General features: G+C 33.8%; 1 protein-coding gene across 1 annotated transcript; it reads right to left on the reverse strand.

Annotated features, from left to right (window-relative positions):
• Positions 1-389: 389 nt before the first annotated feature.
• LOC129235371 (progestin and adipoQ receptor family member 3) lies at positions 390-20,723 on the reverse strand. Its single transcript, XM_054869183.1, has 7 exons — positions 20,226-20,723; positions 10,267-10,419; positions 4,939-5,043; positions 4,570-4,854; positions 1,160-1,348; positions 884-1,055; positions 390-819 (listed from the first exon to the last, which is right to left on the reverse strand). The coding sequence occupies exons 1-7, from the start codon at positions 20,319-20,321 to the stop codon at positions 761-763; spliced, it is 1,059 nt and encodes a 352-aa protein (XP_054725158.1). The 5' UTR covers positions 20,322-20,723; the 3' UTR covers positions 390-760.
• Between the last annotated feature and the right edge of the window lie 538 nt (positions 20,724-21,261).

Below are 21,261 nucleotides of genomic sequence, written 5' to 3' on the forward strand. Positions count from 1 at the left end.
ACCCATTCGCTTTGCCTCTTTATCCAGTTTGGAGAAGGCAGAACTAACAGCGCGGTTGTTAAGGCCGATGATGTCAATATCATCGGCATACGCCAGCAATTGTACGCTCTTATAAAAAATTGTGCCTGAGCGATTAAGTTCTGCGGCTCGTACGATGCTCTCCAACATCAGGTTAAAGAAGTCACACGGCAGCGAGTCACCCTGTCTGAAACCTCGTTTGGTATCAAACGGCTCGCAGAGGTCCTTCCCGCTGAAACCCCTTATCTCGAGATATTTCGCAGACCATTCGGGTTTTTTCTGGTGCATAAGATTCTAAATAGATCTAGTAATCTTAATTCCTCTTCATTATCACCATCAAATAAAAGATATTTACTTACATACGGACATTTTGCTTATATGTAATGTCTTTTATATTTAACTTTATTTACTATTTTTACAGAAGTAACAAAGTTTCAACAACAATTAATAAATTCATTTTCTAAATATTTCGATTATCAATATTTACAAATGTGCATTAAACCTAATAAATGAGTGAGTGAACTAGATTTGTATTTAAAACTAAGTACAAACGTATTTATATGACTGTGTATGGTTAAAGGTACGATAACTAGCCTAGCGATGTTATGTGGCCTCACTGAATGTTTAGCGAAAAAAAAATCACAAAAAATAACTTCATATTTTTATAGCTACTCGTACGCCCACGAGATGTATCAAAATGAAAAAATTTGGCTATAACGCAATTTGAGTAAAGTTCAATGGTCTACGTCAATGTGGGCAGACTACAGCCATTGTTCAAACGGTATTCCGCATACACAAGACCTAAAAATGATATCCATATGTATATTTGCATAATTTAATTAAAATATATTTAAGAAAAACGCACCAGTGTTATGCCAGTGATAGAAGGCAGCCAAAATGAATAGATGCCACCAATTGTGCGAATGTCCAACATAATCCACTTTACCGGTAAGCCAACGCTCGGGAATTTTTGCTGCATAAATGACAAAAGCTATGGCGCACCAGCCATACATAACAATCACACGAGGCACCATTAGCTGTGGAAATGATAAATTTAATTATTTGAAAAGTGATTACACTCCTTAAAATCAATAATGAAATAAAAACTAAATAATGTGGAACCCACACATGAAACACCTACCCGCACCAACTCGTTATCGAGGCCACCCATCACGTAGGTCCAATGCGCCAACGGTATTATGCCGAAGGCGGCCCACAGCACCAGCACTGCGATCTTCGCATCTAAGGAGACATTCAGCTTGGGGATCTGCACCAGCATCGCCAATGCAAACATACACAAAGCAATCACAGAATAAAATATGCGAAGACTCTGAAATATCAAAACAGGCAATGATTTAAAAACACAGCTCTAAGTTTTCTGTTGTTGTCAATCGATAGGTAAAGGATCTTTCAAAAGTGACGCCCAGATGTCAGTTGTGAATAATTCCCAGACGGTACCTTTTTTATGTCGTCTTTGACATTGGTCAAGTAGCCAAATGTACAATCTTACCCAATCGATCAAGGTATATGAATTATATTGATAAAAATATATTTCCTACAACACAAAAAACCTAAAAATACTTAAATAAAACTACTTAAACGCACACCACAAATAGGAGGAAGAGCTCGACCAAACACCTAACAGAAGGGTTTCGCCAATTATTTAACTACATACATATTACTTCTTTGTTCAATAAAGTTAGCGGAAGCTTTTCCAAAAGTAAGCAAATGATTTATGTAAATAAAATGATTTCAGCTCAAACTGTCAACAATTGCGCCTCTGTAGACAAACTTGATGATTTGTTGATGAAGGCATCAATTCTTTATAGAATTGTTTACTATGAGATTTATTGCGGTTTTATTTGAGTTAAATTAAATTTTAGTGAAAACTATGCCATACAAAATTATCTTATCAATAATTTTTCCCCATATCATAAATTCGAATGTAGGTCAATAAACCGCGGATAATTTAAAAATGAAATGAAACACTATACGGAAGACCACTCTTTAACATTTCAGCTCGATACACTTTAAAAAGCTCTCGAGCTCAGTTTAATGACTTCATTTTCTCCATTCTTATGGAAATACTCATAAGCATTTGCTTCAAATGGCTGGCACAAAAAAACTATTTAAGAGATCAGTCAGAAACTAATCATTTAATTTGGGATTATTAGGTAAATATTTGCGCACCACTGTATTTTTTTTTTTTTATTAAAGTTAACTAATTTTTCATATTCGAAAAACTATATCTACTTCTCGATCAGAAGTTCCCAAAATGATACTTTAAAAGTCACTGGTAAAATTTTAATTAGAGCACAGAATTGAGGAACACGAGGAACAATAAATGCTTCCTAATTCTGCAGTGAAGTGATACAACAAGTTACCACACCTCCCTGCATAGGAATTTCAAAGCTATAAACCGCTTCTGTATTAAATAAAAATCGCTAGATGCTAAGATGTTGTCAAGTATACTAAAAACACTGTGCAAGTTTAAGATTTAGAAAAGCATTTTGATAGTTGATCTAACTTAATTAGGACCTTCTAAATTTAATGGCATTCTTCATTTTGCCAGATTTTGTCCAGTTTTCGAAGTAACTGTACTTGAAAATTTGCTTCAATTTACATATGGGAATGGATGGATATGAAAATTAAATTGTTCCTTCTTAAACAGTGTTTTGTATGTCTATAAAATATTGTATGAAAAATTTATAAAAAATAATATACTATTTTGTTTTTGTTTCATGCCAAATATTAAAAAATAATATCGCACGTTCATTTCATATCTCAATAATCAGTTGGGTGGGAGCTAAATGTTATGGTGACCCGATCAAAATGGTTTTCACTGTTAATTTTCTATTTATGATAAATAAAACTAGCATTAAATTTCATATTCTTGGCTGCTTAATTGGAGGAGTTAGAACGTAAAACCACGTATCTGAATAGTTTTATGGGAGCTGCCTGTTATACTGAACCGATTTTGCCGGTTTTCAGTAATTATTAAAGAATTATTAAAAAACAATCACGCGCAAAATATTATTAAAATAACTTTAAAACAGCGGCAGCTATTTTCAAAAAAGCCAAAATTTAATAAAATTTTGAAGTACCGATATCGCGAAAATTGGAGCCAGTCTATCAATTACCATTGAATTAGGCTTTGATAAGACCAACTATCAAAATTTTTACCCAAAAATAAAGTTCAAAATCCAGACGCAGTGACATTAGTGCAACTCCTTAAATATCCTAAGGATTCGTATGCATTTTACTATTGCTGAAATAGTTACGAATAATAATATTTTATGAGAGGTATTGCAACCAAACTGAAGTTGAAAATTTTTCAGTTAAAAATTCAAGAAATATAGTACTTATTGTTCTCGATGTGCAAAATTATGAACTTAATAAAATGTGGACAATTGGTTCAGGATGTTCTGTTTGCTTTCCCCTTTGTTTTTGTTTTTTGTGAAATCCTACAGTGTGAAAAAAGGGGGCAGATGATACTAGAACTAACCTCGTGTTAACCAGTTAAAGTTGTATACTCTTGAAGTCTTCAATTCGTGTCATGTCGCTGTGAAAAGGATTGTGCCTAACCTCCCCTGCGAGTTAATCGGCTAGAATTTGCTCGCGTTAACGGATGGCTGATAGTAAGAGGCGACTAAAATCCACACCTCATCCTGTTAGTTAGTTAATAATAAGTATTGGGACACTGTCGATGGGAGCACTGTCGTTATTGTATTAATATTTATTGAGGAAGTTATTCTCAGAGAAACACTTTGAATCCTTGAAGGGAGGATAACAGATCTTCTAAATCCTCTCATAACAATAATAATAATACTAATAATGCATTACATCCACAGTGAACAACCATAGAAACTTAATTTTTAAGGTTTGACAATATATTGTATTTATGGCAAACATTTTTCGGAAGATAACCAAGAATGATAGAATACAAGATTGCATCTTACGAATGCGCTGCGACGTCAAGAATATACAAACAAAAGGAGGGGAAATTACTGATTTGTGATGAGAAGAGTAAAAGAAAGGAGTACAAGCCGACAAATAAAAGAATTTACACACACGCATAAACCTTCGGACAAGGAGTCAGCGGCATAAAAACTTAAAAAAGTGCATTTTGAGGTATTTTTATAATTCGTGCTTCGTTTTCATTAGTTTGTTTAGTTTGAAAGTCAAAAATCTTCAATTACAATACTAACAAGCCATTCACTGAATATTTACAAACAAGTAATTTTTTTACTTTTTTTTTCTTTTCCTTCTCCTAGTTCATAACGTCAGCCGGTTGTCAAAATCGCGAAAAAAGTAGCGGTTTCCGGAAGACGCCAAGTTTCTTTACGAGCATTTTTTTACATAAAATGTGGGCAAAAATAGAATTATGGGCGGAATAAAAATTTGTAAATTCGCATATAAGTGCAAACATGCACTCTAAGTGTGCCAATAAATATTGTCTCTATTGGCAAGTGCTGCACGACAGCTCTTATATGCATGAATTTACTTCATTTCCATTACTAATTTTATTCTTATTTTCTTTATATTTCTCACCTGAAAGCACCAAAACGCATAGTACATGCCGCTTATATAAATCGCCACCAGCGACAGTGAAATGCCCAAAAAGTCCACCGACAAAAAGAAATCGTAATGTTCTTCCGATTTGCAGGAGAAAATGTGGTAAATTGATGAGAGCAGCATGCAAAGGCAGAAACAGACCAACAAGCAAACAACCAACACTTGATCGCTTATATCCGCGTGAACTTTTAGAAATTGAAAATCGAATATGGTCAAGCCGATGAAAAGTAGACAGCCAAATAGATGACTCCAGATATTGATCTGTAAGTAATTTGAGTTTTATATTTCTAACTACTTACATATGTATATATACATATATATGCGCATATAAAAATTTTTTATTACAGTTTCATTGGTCCACCAGAAGACGCTTTGCAGGCATAATTTGGTGGAGAGGAATGTGCGATAGCCTCGACGAATGTAAGGATTAAATTTAAGATGATCGGGAGCCTGTGGAATAAAGAAAAAATATTTAAATAGTATTTAATATACACGTAATCATTCAACATTCAAATTTTCAGAAAAGTTATAATTATAAAATATAAAAAAATCCCTGAACAGTTTGTTTTACCATTATCTTCACATACATATGTACATATGTGTGTGCCTCACTACATAAATGTATATGTACGGAATGTGCAAATATGTTCATATGTATAAATGTAGAGACATAGCGAGTGTGCGCACGCAATATTGCACAACCATTCCAAAAGCAGAAGGCTTCGTTTTTATCACTCCATCGTAGAATTTATATTTATTATTGCTAAATATCATATGTTTGGATTGGCACGCATGAACACATGAACATAAAATATGAGTACACGTATGTAGGTATACAAGTACAGGCGCACATGTCGCCTTCAAAATTCAATAGCTTTTTTACATGTGGGGTAATGCTTTGTAATTGAATCCCCTTCAAATGCATTTGACACTTTGTCTTTGCTGTTGTTGTACTTCTTCACATTATACTTTATAATTGGACACAATGAAAACCGCGACAAATTGCCAATTCGATAACACAAAAATATATATACAAATAATTAAAATAAACAGTGGAAGAAGAAGCATGCTCGCACCGAAACTGTGTGGCCTGCCGCACTAAAGGTCGTTGAAGTCTCTTCACTTGGTGGTGTTGATGACTTGTTTGCGCGCGGTTTTTACATTTTCGTTATTGTTACTTTTTAATAAATACAATATTTACATTTGGACATTTGGTTGGAGCAGCGACATCGTTTAAATACTAGCCAAAATAAAATGTTAATAAGTTGACCTTGATTTACTTTGCGTTTTTTGCCTGATTCAGTCGAGGTGGAATTTTCTGGTTTGGCAAATCAATGTTTTGCTGCTATTTCGTATTTAAGAATATGTTTGCATTTGAAAAAATTTATGTGGGCATGCATACATATGTACATATTTATATACATACATGCATATACTGTAGATCGTCTTACAGGGTTCCTGTTTTTTGATTTGTTTTGCATATTTTTCTGTTGACTTTCATTTTTTTCTTTGTCATTGTCTTAAAAATGTTTAGCTGATAAGTTGAAATAAACACAACTTAAAAACCGAAAATGTAGCAAAGCTGTTTGGTGATTCCAAATTAGCTATTAACATATTTATTATCTATGAACTAAGTACATATATTTTCGTCAGGGGTGTGTACGTGAGTGTTAACAGCACGTGAGTACGGAATAGGGTAAATCAAAGACCATTAATAATTGTGTGAATGACATTTAACCTTTTGGGCAGAAAAACTTACCAATGGTGATTTTCCAAAAAGTTTATTTGATGAACTGCATCAATGTATGTGACACGCAACATATCCATATACATATACATATGTATGTACATATACATATGTACATACATAAACACTAGGGCGGGTCGATTTAAAAATCGCTCATTGCTCTGTGAAAATCGTATTCTAGGGATCAAAATAAGAAACTTTGCCGAAGGAACCATACCTCTAAAACGAATTTTGATGTCCCCCAATTTGGGTCGAACGAAAAATCCCACTTTGACCCATTTAGAGTGCTCCAATCGAGTCCAAATGTATGACCGACCCCCACTAACTTTGGACGGCCGATCCACCCATGCCAGTGGCACACCCCTTGGAACTCCCCTGGGGGGCTCCCCATACAATCATTTCAAAATATCACCATTTTTGGCCTTTACATGAGAAAAGAAACTAAAAAGTTCGACTCAAATTGGGGGACATCAGAATTCGTTTTAGAGGTATGGTTCCTTCGGCAAAGTTTCTTATTTTGATCCCTAGAATATGATTTTCACAGAGCAATGGGCGATTTTTTTGCCTCCCCACAAATCGACCCGGCCTAATAAACACCTATCCCTGTTTTACACGGCAAATAGATTCCTGAGAAATCCGTGTGAAGCGAAAATGAAAATTTTCTATGAAAAAAAGTGTAAATCGAAAAAGGGCACATTTTATTATTTATTGAACGTAAAATTAGTGCACCAAATCATAAAAATAGTATTTTATTCACAAGAAACATGAAGCATGAATAGATAAACCTACATAAATCCTCACATGTTACATACATATGTGCTAAAATCATATGTGTATAACTTAGAAAGCGATAGAAAATAGGCTCTCCCCAAGGCGTGCGCAAAAAGGAGATCTTCTCGCTGTTCCAGAAGCAGGCCCTTGACAGATGAACTAATACGAATACCTGCAAAATAACTAAACAACTAAATAAACGTGGCCCAATTTCAACAAATCCAGAACTGACCAGTTGTTAAGAAAGCCACGAGCAGACATATTTAGAATTATGTCAACAATAATCGGCCACTGACATCTGGGAGACCATGCCAGGAAGATGGGCTGGCCGTACACCAATAGATGTAGAAGCTGCAATCAAAAGGAGTCTAAGGAAACAGACTTTCACTATATAAGCGAGTGTCCAAGAGTGGTTGCTCTACGACGTAGAATGCTGGATAAAATACGACAATTCTCGATGATCAACTTGAAAGAAATTGCAAAAAAGAAAATGGACGTCATAGGTAGATTCATAGTCAAATCAAGATAGTTCGACTAATAAAAAGTAGTGGTTCTACAAGTGGTGTATCGAAATGGCATTTTTGTGCTAATTGGATCTGGGCTGTGTCACTCACCACCACAAAGTACTAACAGAAAGAAAATTTGAGAAAAATTGTTATGAGTAAAACTCAGATATTCAGATTACTTCATTGCTCTCACTCGCACTTTTAACCATAAGTCTTCTTTTACTAAATGGTAATTTTCATCGCAGGATAGCAGCAAACCTATTTTGAATGCTAAAGCTACTAAAAACCAATTAAACATCAGGAATTAATTTTTTGAAAAATATAAATAACATTTAAAAGCAAGACAATAATTTATTTAATTTATAACATTTTTTTAGTTTTTGTGGGTTTTCAGGGTCCTGATTGCTGAATGATTTTAAATTATTATTTTTTTTTAATAAAGCATAGGGTATTTTTTTTTTATTGATTGCTTTGAAGGAAAATTAAAGGAGAGGTCTAAATAATATCGATCTGTAAAGAAATTTGTGTTTCGGATTCAATGGTAATTTTCTATGCGCTGTCGGCGCGGGATAAAGAATATAAGTGTCGCGATTTTTAGCCATAGAAACATATCTATGTTCTCTGACCTATCCTGGGTACATACCTACATACTCGTATGTATAGATTATATTATATAAGTATGAGAGTCGTTTGAAAGGTCCGTGCAAATATAAGAAATACTTAATTTTTTGGGGTAAACCATTTTTATTTTTCTATATAGTCTCCTTTTAGGCTTATACACTTCGTCCAACGCTGTTCTAGTTTGTTGATCTCTAATCCAAATAATAGGATTGGTACAAGTCTGAAAAATAGCCATTCGTTTCTATTCATTCAATCACCTCCTCATGTGGATGAAACATTTGAACCGCCAGCCATTTATTCAAATTTGGGAGCAAAAGTAATCCGAGGGATGTAAGAGAGCGAAGTTTAGAGAATAGGGGGGATGTGAAACAAGTTAAAGCCCCATTTCCATTTTGGTGAGTCTGAGATTACGAGTAGGGCAATTGAAAAGTATTAGCTCATGTAAGTGGCATTTGATATGATTCGTGGTTATGTCCCTCATAAGCGTTACCGAGGAAATTTTTCTTCGCATTTCTAATGTTGGCAATGCTAACAAAAGGCATCTATATGCAGGCAAACTACAAGGCCAACGTAGTGAATGTATAACAAATCTAGTAAAAACTTTTTGAATCCTCTCAATTCTTAAAGATGAGCCCATATAGAGTAGATCGTAGATGATGCTGCAATATTCGAGGTGTGATCTAACAAGAGAAAAAAACAAATTCTTCAGCATAGGAGAATCCTGGAACTCATTACAATTCCTTACTACAAAGCCAAACATACACCTATGTTAGAATTGGTAATCATAAAGTCTATATGTTTAGAAGAACGAAATATGGCCACCAAGTTTTTCTTTCCATAAATTTTTGTGAGGGTGGCAGTGCTCAACTTGTAATCGAAATCAATCGTAACAAGCGTCTACTGAAGAATAAGTGATGGTATTTACCAGCATTAATAGATAAAGAGTTATCTTCAAACCAAGCTTCCAATCTTGTTAAGTCCTCTTGAAGTCTCATGCTCTCAGTTACGTTCTCTATATGACTGTAAATTTTCAAGTCATCTGGATACATCAGACAACGCGATGCCAGGAAAACGTCTGGAATTTCATTAACAAAGATTAAGAACAATAATAGTCCAATATGACTACTTTAAGGTACACCTGAGGTTACTTTGATGACGTCGGATTTTATATTGTTAATACGAACGAATTAGTTATATCAGTGAGGTAGGATGCAAATCACTTAAGTAAGCCAGGATGAAGACCAATTGAGCCCAAGTTAAATTAATAAATTCTCATTTATTGTATTTGGTTTATCTTTATTATTCATTTTTATAAATTTCAAACTAAAAATCGTGCAAGATCGAAAACGTGCTCAACGAGTACTGAGTAAAACGGGGGTATACCGCATAGATACAATCTTATCTACAGTTTTTGAAAATTTATTTGTAAATCTGAATTAGGTAAAAAATATAAAACGTATGAGGTCACACACCTGTAAAATATACACCACAAATTACAGGAGCAGCTCGGGCGTATAAGGATGTAAATGCTAAACATAAATATATACGCAAAATTAATCACCCTGTCGGCCACCGTAGCCGAATGGGTTGGTTGACTATCATTTGGAAGTGCCCCGGGTTCGTATCTTCAGGCATGAAACATCAAATAATAGAAACAAATTTTTCTAAAAGTGGTCGCCAGTCGGCAGCCAATGACAAACCTCTGCCATGAAAAAACTCCTGCCGTTCATCCCATCAGCTCATCTGCCGTTCTCAAAACTGTAAGTCCCTACATTTGTGGAAAAACATGAAATAATTTTTGCAAATAACGTTGTACATCAATCATATTTGACACTAGACTAACAGCTACAGACGCGCTAAGATCAAAATAAAGATTTCCACCACACAAAATCATTTCTTGTTTTTAATTTAGTAAAAAACTTATTTAAAACCAAAAATATATTACTAAATTTGCGCCACCTTGTATATGAACACATAAGTATGTAAGGTTTGAGTAAATAATTATGTACAATTCTTCACTTCACTTACATCTTCAAAATTCAACAGCGTTTTTAATTTCATGAGTTTCTCTGTAGTTAACGGGTCAGACCTCTCTTCCAGCGGTGTGCCATGGCCCAAGATATTGGGTTCTTCATTTTCCGGAAAGTGGTGTGCATCCGCGGCGTGTTTGAGACCTTCAAACTGCAAAGCAAGCAAGAGAGTAAAGATAATAAGAAACACTTGAACGTGATTATTAAGGCAAAGAAACAATTAAAAATAGCGCCAAAGCAAATGGCGTGCGAATATATTTAACAATAATTTATTTTAAAGCGCAATGATTGAAGAAATTTATTAAATATTGGTTTGATGAAATAAGCAATTATTATTCGTTTTCTTTTAACGCAACCCAGCAAAATGGGCAATTCTTCATTATCTGCAGAGGTCAGTTGGTTTGTTTCCGCATTTTATTTTGACGATTTTCTTACTATATTTTTTTTTTTTTTTTTTAAATTTTTTGTTTTTGTTTTTGGTAGCTGCCAGCAGCAAGTGTAGCCAAAAAAGCTGAGAGCCAAAGAGCTGTAAATGCACTAAATATTTTCATTCTATGCAACGTAAAAATAATTCGTAAATTTTAGACTAGTATTTTAAGGCGCGACTGATTTCAAATTAAATGGAAAAGGAATTATGAATGGACTTCAATACATAGCTGGGTTTATTACACGAAAATTATAGGTACATAAGCGGGTCTGAAAACAAAATATCCTCCTCTTATACATGGATAGGCGAAATTTCATGGTGGACTAAAAGCCATGATTGATTGTAAATATAAAAAAAATTTAAGTAGTTTTATAAATTACAGGAGAGGAAATTTTAAAGTGCCAAAATGTAATCTAAATTGTTGAAGGTGTAAATTTAAAGAAAGAATCAAGGCTTAATTTAATTTTTCACACTTTTTTTTTACATAATAGACAGACAGCGGCGTTAATCGGGAATAACGACGTAATTCGCAATTATCTCAGGAATTAAGTGCAACTAATGCGCTGGACTTAATTCCATAATTTAAGCGTATTAGGGGAATTTTCGATGGCAAAATTTACCAAGAAATGACATTTAATATCTATTGTGAATGCAAAATAGTGAAACTTTTAAACAGAAAAACAAGAAAGACAGAAAACAATCATTGCATATAGACATCTGCAATGGAGTGCGTAAAGATCAAAATTAAAATTTCCATCACTCAAAATCATGTTTATTATTCAGTAAAAAAGTTATTCCCAAAAAAATTGGCCGACCAATTTAAGACACCTTGTATAAGCGTAATTTCATTCTCCATATCAAACAATAAAGAAAAACAAATAGTGCTATGATTTTTTCAGAATCAACACTTCAATAGATTTTCTTACAGATGTCAAACCCTCAAATATATATATAAGGGGGTGTAAAATGTTTTGCCTCGAGCTTTGAAGTTTGGAGCTTTTTGATTGCAATTTTTCGCATAGGCAAATCGACTTGCACTTCACTGGATTATTCGTTCTGACAACAATCAAAACATGACTGACAATGTGTTAATATTGTGCTAGATATTGTTAAGGGTCTATCCCTTTTACTAACGGGGCCTTAACCTGCAATATATCCCAAGGGTTTTCATGCCCGAAAATGCTTCGTTTTATCAATTGAACATTTCTTTTCAAACATTTTGTTATAATGAGTTTTCGTTTTATCAAAGCTCATTATATCGAGGTTTCACTGTATCACAATTTTCAATTTTGAAAAAATAATATTATTTTCCTTTAAACGGCACTTAGTGATCGTTCAATACCACATGGTACAGATACTGTACTCACTGCTGACATTTGGAAAAAAATCGACTACCAAATAAATATCACAAATGTATCGCGTAGATACGGTAATCAAAAAAATTCAGATTAAATAGTGAACAAGTTTTTTTTTTACATTTGCTAAATACTGTTTCAAATCCATTCGTCTTGTTTTATTTTGCATTTCACGTGAGCTTGAAGCTCCTCTAGGATTTGCTGGCTTATTGAAGAATGCAAAGGATCGAACGATTAAGGAGGTATCACCTAGACAGAAATTTCTCTTCAATATATCGCAGTCTTGTTGGAACTATACATACATATGTATGGATGCATACAAATATCTTACGCCAAATCCATACAGCTGAGTGAAAATAAAGTAAAGTTACCCACATTTAGATCGGACCAATAGTAGTTGGTTTTTCAATTTTGCTGGTATAACAAAGAAATTCTGAGAAATTCTACGTAGCGATTTCATAATAAATGTAAAATATTTAGGACGTTTTATAAAAAGTCTGTACAAAGGGGAATGTTACAAAGCAAGGCAAAGTTAACAAACTATGTTTTAACGAATTTCTATCGATTATCGATTAACGATTAATTATATCTTATTTAAAGAAGTACTTGCTTTATTGCTGACAATGCTTGGTTTTTCTTTTTTTATACAGATGATTTCGATTCATGCATACTCGAATAGTAATTCGTGTTAACTGAGGAGCTATTATACACACATCCATATGTAATATTTCGATGGGAAACTGCGAATGGTAGCTACGAGTCTTGAAGGTGTAGTGGAAGTGCAATTTTTGTATGGCACAAAAATCATTTCAAAATTCTTTATTTGACACTAAGTTTTTGGGAAGACGTGCATACACGTTTCTCAATCAGGTCCTGATGTTTTTGTAAACCGTCAACTTCTGAGGTTACTACTGAATGGTTTGACCGACAGTCGGTTCTACGTTGCCGGAACGACCCGGATTTACTTTATATCCGGCCAAGGACTCTCACTGCAGCAGCACTTCCGTATATGTATGTTGAATGTTTTACTACTGCAACAACAGCAACAACAACGCCTTTGCCTATTTCCTTAACAATTTCTAGCTCAATATGTAAAATATAAATTTTTTAGCGGAAATTATTTACATTCTGTTACATTAGGCAACAAAGTCTTTGATTAATTATTGTGGAATGAATAATATTAAAATAAAATAAATACTTTGTTAGGGGTTCGTTCGAGCTTCTCCACCTATTTGAGGCGTGCGTCTTGATGTTGTTCCACAAATGGAGGGACCTACAGTTTCAAGCCGATTCCGAACGGTAGATATTTTTCTATGAGGAGCTTTTTCATGGCAGAAATACACTCGGAGGTTTGCCATTGCCTGCCGAGGGGCGACCGCTATTAGAAAAAACGCTTTCTGTCCGAATATACATATATTGTTATATATAAAAAAACAACGATTTAGAATAAAAATAAAAATTTTTTATTGGCCCCAACCATATCCACTAAATAACATAATAAGTTCGGATGTGATTTGATTAAAATGGTTTTTGAAAAATTTGGAATTTACAGTCGGGTCAATAATTCGCCACCTACTTAATGGCTGTAGAACCTAAAATATCTTTAATATTCAATGGAGGTGCCAATACATAAGCTTAGCAGTATATTATCGTAAGACGATACTTTCGATGTATTAATAATTTCCATTTTGTGTTTAATTCTAGAATTAATATGTTTTTCAACACACAGTGTGCCATTTTAAATTATTATTAATGTGATTTTTTTTGTTATTCTAATTTGCTGTTGTTATTTGCTTTTGTTTGTGTCTCTCTTTATTGTAAACAAAAATAATAAACAAGCATTTAAAATAGAAATAAAAGCGCACTTGCAAATTGCAACGTTCACACGAACAAACTGAATTGGCAGAAGAATGCAACCGCAATCATAAACATTAAAAAAAAACAGTACGACAACAATAACACATTACGAACTAAATATGTGCAGTTTATCTAATGACTTTATAATATTATAAGCACTCACGCTTACGACTTTAATGCACCTTTTTGCACTGTGTGTATGTGCATGGGTATGTATTTTGGATATGGCGGTACGTACTATATTTGCAAAAATAAATAACAGCCAATAACAACAAATAGCATTAACGATTTGTTTACATTTCGCAAAATTGCATCCGCGTCGAGCGGCGTCATTCAATGACGTATTCGCAACCACCACGAAATGCCGCGTATTTATTAGCCACTTACACTCTTGTATGTATGTATGTACATATGTGTATATGAATGTAGCACACGCAAAGAGTCAAGTTAGTTAGGCTACGTAAATGCAGTTTCTACACAAGTAGTCATTGAGCGTTGGAGGCTCGTCGTTGAACAAGTTCAGAACCAACCGAACGCAACTCCCCTTTCGCCTACCCCTTAATCTTTTATTGTGTGTGAATGCATGTGCACTTCCATAAGAGTACTTATGTATAGTGCTTAATATGAAGCTGCGTATATTTGCCAGTCAATTAGATGAATAATCTACGCAACACTCTTTGTGGCGGGCAAACTAACGCAAAAAAATCAGAAGTGTACGCAATACGAAGAAAAAATTAATACGTGGTAATAGGTAACACAATTGACCCTGAAAAATCGATTAGGCTTGCAAATGGATTAATACTCATAATTGTAGATGCACTTCGACACTTACATCTCAATGTCATTCGGTGTTCGCTTGCTAGCTTTATATGTATGTATGTATGTCAATACTCGTATTGCAAAATTTATCATGAATTAAAATGTAGTAAATCTACATACATATATGCATGTAGTTAAATGCACTTTTTTATTCTTGTACTATTTTCCCAATTGCAATATTCTGCCGGCGAATTACACTATACTCATACACACATACTCACATATGTCACAGATAAACAACGTAGTAGATATGTACGTACTTTGCCTAATTGAAGGTATAATATGTAATTAATTCGTGAAAATAATATAATATAAGTACATTAGGGTGGGTCCATTGGTATAGAACGATATTCCTCGAAATCGTTCCTAGTAGATTCGGATTCCACAAAAAATTCTAAGAAAAAACGGTAATTAGAGCATAGTGGACTTTCTTTCGTAGAGTTTTATGTAGAACGCAAATCTGCTAGAAACCCTGGTGAAAAGAACTCAAAATGTTTGGCCCACATCAGACCCTTAACTGACTTTCAGGAAATTTGAAAGAATCAGCTGATTTCCTAACGTCATCTGCTATGTTACGGCAGTTTGTTTGCTACAAAATTGGGATTGTGTTGGTGATATAAGTAAAAATCAACGCAGCCAATAGTAACATTGTTTCATTGCCAACTAAGCCATAGATGAGAAATTTTATTTTCCGGAACTCGTTTGAGTACTTGGCAGCACCGTCAATGCCTGACTAATGAAAAACTGATAGGCGAAATGGCAGGCTCCCAGAAATAAGGTACCAAAAATAACTGACGAAAAAAGTTCAATTTTACTTTAATGCTCCAATATACATTTTTTGCAGGAAAATATAGTCAAATAAGAGAGCAAAATAAAATTGAATAAAGTAAATATTAATTTTAGTACACGGTTGATGTTTTAAGGTAATAAATTATATTGTAATACTGTTTTTTCAGCAAGAAAATATCAAGGGTAAAGAATAAGCTGGTTCGTGGACTCGTCTTTAATTTATGATATTTTACAGAAACAAAATTCAAAGCTATAAAAAATGAAAAGTCATTTTTGTTAATTTTTTTATTTTTTACAGATTTCTTGTTGTTACCCATTTTTTTCTTACTTTTAGAAAGTCTAATATATTTTTACATATGTAAGTACATCTTTATAATTATTTTAGTTTTTCTGTTTCACAATTTCAGTTAAATCTTAATTTTTGAATTTTTACGCATTTTAATTTATACTGCTTCGCTTACTTTTAGTATATGTATGTATGTACTTATGTATATGTAAGTAGGTGTATATGATGGTGTCGAATCTGCAAATTGAGCATTTTTATTTAAAAAATTCCTATTTAATGTATCTCACGTGAAGGTTATACAAAATTCACATTTTGACAGCGCTCTCACGAGAAAAGGAGTTTCGCATCTTGTCATCTATGGTCTGCACAACGACTGATGGGACGAGTGTAAGCATATGTGTGAAATAAGCGGACAGAATTCTGCTGCCGAATGCCCGATGACGTGGCAGCCGAAGTTAATTTCACAATTTTGTTTTAGATGGGAAAACTATAGTATCTAATCTATCATTCTTGCTAGAAAAGATTTCGAAAAAAGTTACCCACCCTAATGCACATACTAATACATATAATACTAATTGTAGTGTTTTCTGCGTATCAATTTTTAACTCATGTATCGCATGAAAATTGGAAAATTGGCCGGATATGGAGATTGTGTGATAAAAACTAATCCCTTAATTGGAATTAATTTCCCTTCTCTCAATAGTTGTTAACTGTTGTTAACTCGCTCAAAGGTCGACAAAACGCTGTTATATTTAATGTTTTGCTATTTAAAACTTTAAAGCGCTTCAAGCACGTTAAGTAAAGCTGCCATTTGGCCAACTTTCCTACGTTACAGAACATATCTATTGTAAATTGTAACTTGATAGTTGACGAAGCGAAGCAAGCGTGCATTGGGCCAGCAACTTAACCCTTAACGGATAATCTTCGTCGATTCGACGAACACGGTTGCTCTTCTTCCATTTTTCTTTTCATTTGCTTGCCATATTGAACTCTCTTTTCTTTCTTGTTTTCTTGTTAGAGCTTATTAGATAATACTAAAAGTAGAGTGGCGAACTTCTATGGTAAATTTTTCAAAAAATTTTAAATAAAAAGTACAACGTCGATACGACGAAGATCGCCTTTAAAATATGTAAAATAATGTTACCCTTTAAGGGTAACTAGTGAATAAAATTACACCGTTTGGAAATAAGTTGTCTAGTGCCAAGTTTGCAATTGATTCCAATCCAACACTTATCAACAAAAAATATGCATTTCGTAAATATTTTCCACAGAATATTGTTCAACAAACTGGATATCCATTCTAATCAACCACACTCCCTTCTATACTTTCAATATTCGAGGGGAACTGACTGTTAAAAATTAAATAATACTATACATGGCACCGTCAAAAAGAATCCATAACGTCCGTTTCGGCAGAGCATGTGACTGACAGCTAAGTGGGTTGTGTATAAGCGTACAAATTATCGCAACGGAAAAAACACGAGCAAATCTCAATTTTTGCCATACGCGATTCAGTTGATTAATTTAATTTACTTATTTTCTTGGCTTTGGGATGAATTTTTGTTAACATACGTAGAACTTGTACCAATCGACGGTACGTAGATATGTCTTTATGTGTGTGATAAGAATCCAATTGCATACGGAAGCAGACTTTTCAAGAAATAGTGTGGAGTAATATCCCTTTTTTTGCAATAATAGCCGCCAATACAAAAGCCAAAAATGTTTTTAATAATAAGGTTATAAAAAGTATACAGTAATTATTCGCACAGTGAAACAAAATCATTAGTTAAAGTTAAAGTAGCAACTAAAAGCAAAATCAATGTCACTAACAAGTCAAATTGATAAGAACAAAAAGTTGCCACAAGTGATTAGAGAATTTATTAATTTATTTCTAAGCTGAAAATAATAATAGTGTACCACATAGATATGTATCGGGTGCTTCTTTTAGCTGCATGAGAACTATTGATATCGATAACTATGGTTTGACAGCTGAGAACGGCAAACTGCGTTGACTTGAATTTATATATGTATAGTATATATATTTGGCGCGTACACCCTTTTTGGGTGTTTGCCCGAGCTCCTCCTCATATTTGTGGTGTGCATCTTGATGTTGTTCCACAGATGGAGGGACCTACAGTTTCAAGCCGAGGAGCTTTTTCATGGCAGAAATACACTCAGAGGTTTGCCATTGCCTGCCGAGGGACAACCGCTATTAGAAATATGTTTTTCTTAATTTTGGTGTTTCACCGAGATTTGAACCAACGTTCTCTCTTTGAATTCCGAATGGTAGTCACGCACCAACCCATTCGGCTACGGCGAATTTACTTTGAAAAAAAAATAAATCTATACGCGAAGTTCATTGAGGGAGGTGTTGAAGCAGACGCCGAAATGTGGATTCGTCGTTGTTCAAAACTTCTTAGCCTTTGTCCATCGACTACGTGGAAAATTTTACGTAAGGATCTATAAAATAAAGCTCGTGCCAAAATTGAAGCCAAATGGCCATGGTTTGCGTCTCATTGTTGCTGATTGGGCTCATTTGGATTTATTATTCAGATTTATTGGAAGAATTTGTCAAAAATTGGACTGATCGAATGGACCATTTAACTTGTAACCGAGACAGACATATGCCGGATATCATACTCAAAAAATAAATGCTATGAAATTATTTACCAGATTATATTGGAAAAAATGCATACTGTCACTAATAAAATAAAAATAATTATTTATGCCCGAGATAGGAATCCTTCCGATCGTCTTAAAACTAGCAATCAATATGAAACAAGCTACTTGTTGCTTGAGATTCCAAAAACCCCAGATTGTTTTTACGTTTCGAAAAAGCTTGAAAAGCAAACAGGCTTACAAATTCAAATACTAGTGTGCACAAGCAATAACAGCCTAAGTCGTCTGAAGAAATAATTGAAATATTTAAGCTACCGTACTCCACTAACAAAACTCGTGAAACACCTTTCTCTCTAACAATGTTTTTTTTTTTTTTAATGGAATGATAAAATCATTTTGACTCCAGAGCAATATGCAGATATATTAAGTAATTTTTCTCGAAAACATATTCGACTAGGGCGGTTATTGCCTCTGTGAACAAAAATTTACATGATGATACACGACTATGTCCACGCATGCATTTTATGTTGTGCCTGCTTGTAGCTTATTTGTAAAGCTGTACGCACGTTTAGGCCTAATGGCTCATATGGTACATCTAGGAGTTATCACACAACCAAAGGGCATAAGGTGCCCAGGATTGACCAAAGTATTGTAATTTCTTTGAAGTTTATAGGTATCATACGAACAAGTGACACTAGCCTCTTTGATAAAACGGACCAGTTTTGGTAGATTTTGTTTGTCAAAAAACGGTGAGTTTCTAAAACAAAAACCTTTACTTTCGACTAAGAAACTGTAAAGCATAAACTGGAAAATTTAAATTGAATCACATTTTGTTTTAATGAAATTCAGCTTCGTTATTTTTCTTAAATTTTTTGTTAATTTTTTTTTACTTTTGGTTTGATAACTCAAATTTGGTGTAATACGAAAAAAAATGTTTAAGAAAATTTTTGTCCTTAAAATTGCACAGAATACTGGAATTTCTAATATATTTTATATTTTTTCATTAATTTTTTTTTATTCGAATTCTTTAAAAAAATTGTATTATAACTCATGGGAAAAAATTTAAGATATTTGTATTTATTCGCTCAAATATGAAATTCCAGAAAAACTTTAATTTTTACCATTAAGCAATTAAAAAACAAAAACTGTAAGCTTGTCTAAACAAACATAATTTACAGTAAACAGCAAATCTGACAACATTGAACCGAACGGTGAATAATATTTTTCGAAATAACGGAAAACTACACTTCAAATTTGATCAAAGCCATTATAGAATACAGAATACCTGTAGAATTTTGATGGATGGATAGAATAAGTCACTTATTTTTCTAGAAACACTCGTAAATACAGAGCTTTAACTCAAATAGATATTTTCTCGAAACTACCTATAATTCTTTATTTTGCAGATATCTTATTTTGGGTAAGCTTCTTCTAATAAAAAGTAGTGTATATGAAAATCATAAAATTATGCAATTTTTTCGCCTTTTTATCATTAAATTCTTATGACGCTAAGAAAAATTGTGTGATGTACATATGTATATATATATATATATGTATTGCTACAAAAATAAATAAACACAAATTTTCTGCACAGAAGTGAGATACTTGTGTTGCTAAGAGTGCCAATTTATTAATCATATGATTATTTTGGGACAAATTTCATGTACACACTCTTCTTTAGATCGGAGGTCTTCTTTAATACACAAACAATATTTCGCATTTGTATGTCAATTAAAATATTTCCATTAAAATAAGTAGGCATTTATCAAATCGAATCTACTGAAAAGTTCATAAAAACATCGTACCGTATGCGTGTGATCACTGCATGAATTCACATGTTTTCGCACAGCGCGCTTCACTTCTCGTGTAGTAGTTGTTGTTGTAATCGTAGTCACTTCCATTTTTATCAACTTTTCAATTTGAGCTTATTTTTTTTTTAGTTCTCAACACAATAATCCAAACACTGTTTAATGGATGTGAAAGTTTACACCTCAAGAATTTATTGTTTATTTCTGGAAAATTGAGCGGTGACGCTCGTTTAGATCACGTTTTCAGAATGCAATTTAATAATGTAATTTAGCTTTTATAAAAATATACACAAGAGTGTTTATAATCTTCACTCGAAGCGCATCACAAAATCATTTTATTTATTGTACGAGAATTTGCATTCCAACAGGTGTATTTGGCGCCACCGCTAAGTTAAAAAAATGCAACCGCTTTGCTGGTCAACTGAAACCCAACTGATCGATCGTTGGCTATTGTGAGAAAAAGCGCTTTCGAGGCATTCCACAGTGGCACCAGCTTCGTCGATGGCGTTCAGCAGCTGGCGGCTTGTGACTTAATTGAGCGTTTTTACAGACGGGCGTGTAGACGCGATCAGTACAAAAAGACAACAAAATCTACTTGCGCATGCATATGCATGCATATATATACATACATATGTATATGTATGTGTCGCCAATTCAGCTCTAGCATACGCATGCAGCAGTACGAACATAGCGCAGAGGTGCAAAACGATTTTCACTCAACGAGCGTTTTTAAATCAATGCAAATATTAAGTAATCATTCGTGACATTATGATCTTCATTTATTTTATAAATAAAGATAGGCACACAGTTGAGAAAATACAGAAAAAGCCGCTACGTGCTTCTAATTGAATGCTGAGCTGCCGGAAATGTAGGTTAGGTTAGGTTGACCTGGCTGGCTGAAAGCCATCACACATGTAGATCTATTGGTCCTTAGTGGTACCAGATGGAGCTTGACCCTTACGTTTCCTTGTAGTAGGCTTCTTGTTGTCATATCCGCAGCCATGTCATTGTATACCGTATTTAAAGGTTTCAG

The sequence above is a fragment of the Anastrepha obliqua genome, chromosome 1 (assembly GCF_027943255.1).
Source record: "Anastrepha obliqua isolate idAnaObli1 chromosome 1, idAnaObli1_1.0, whole genome shotgun sequence".
Classification (NCBI taxonomy): Eukaryota; Metazoa; Arthropoda; class Insecta; order Diptera; family Tephritidae; genus Anastrepha; species Anastrepha obliqua.

Coding starts and splice junctions, on each gene's coding strand:
- LOC129235371 (XM_054869183.1), bottom strand. CDS start 20,321: ATGGAAGTGACTACGATTACAACAACAACTACTACACGAGAAGTGAAG. Junction 5,044..10,266: donor CGCTGTTGAATTTTGAAGAT/GTAAGTGAAGTG, acceptor TTTATTCCACAG/GCTCCCGATCATCTTAAATT. Junction 1,349..4,569: donor ATGCGTTTTGGTGCTTTCAG/GTGAGAAATATA, acceptor TTGATATTTCAG/AGTCTTCGCATATTTTATTC.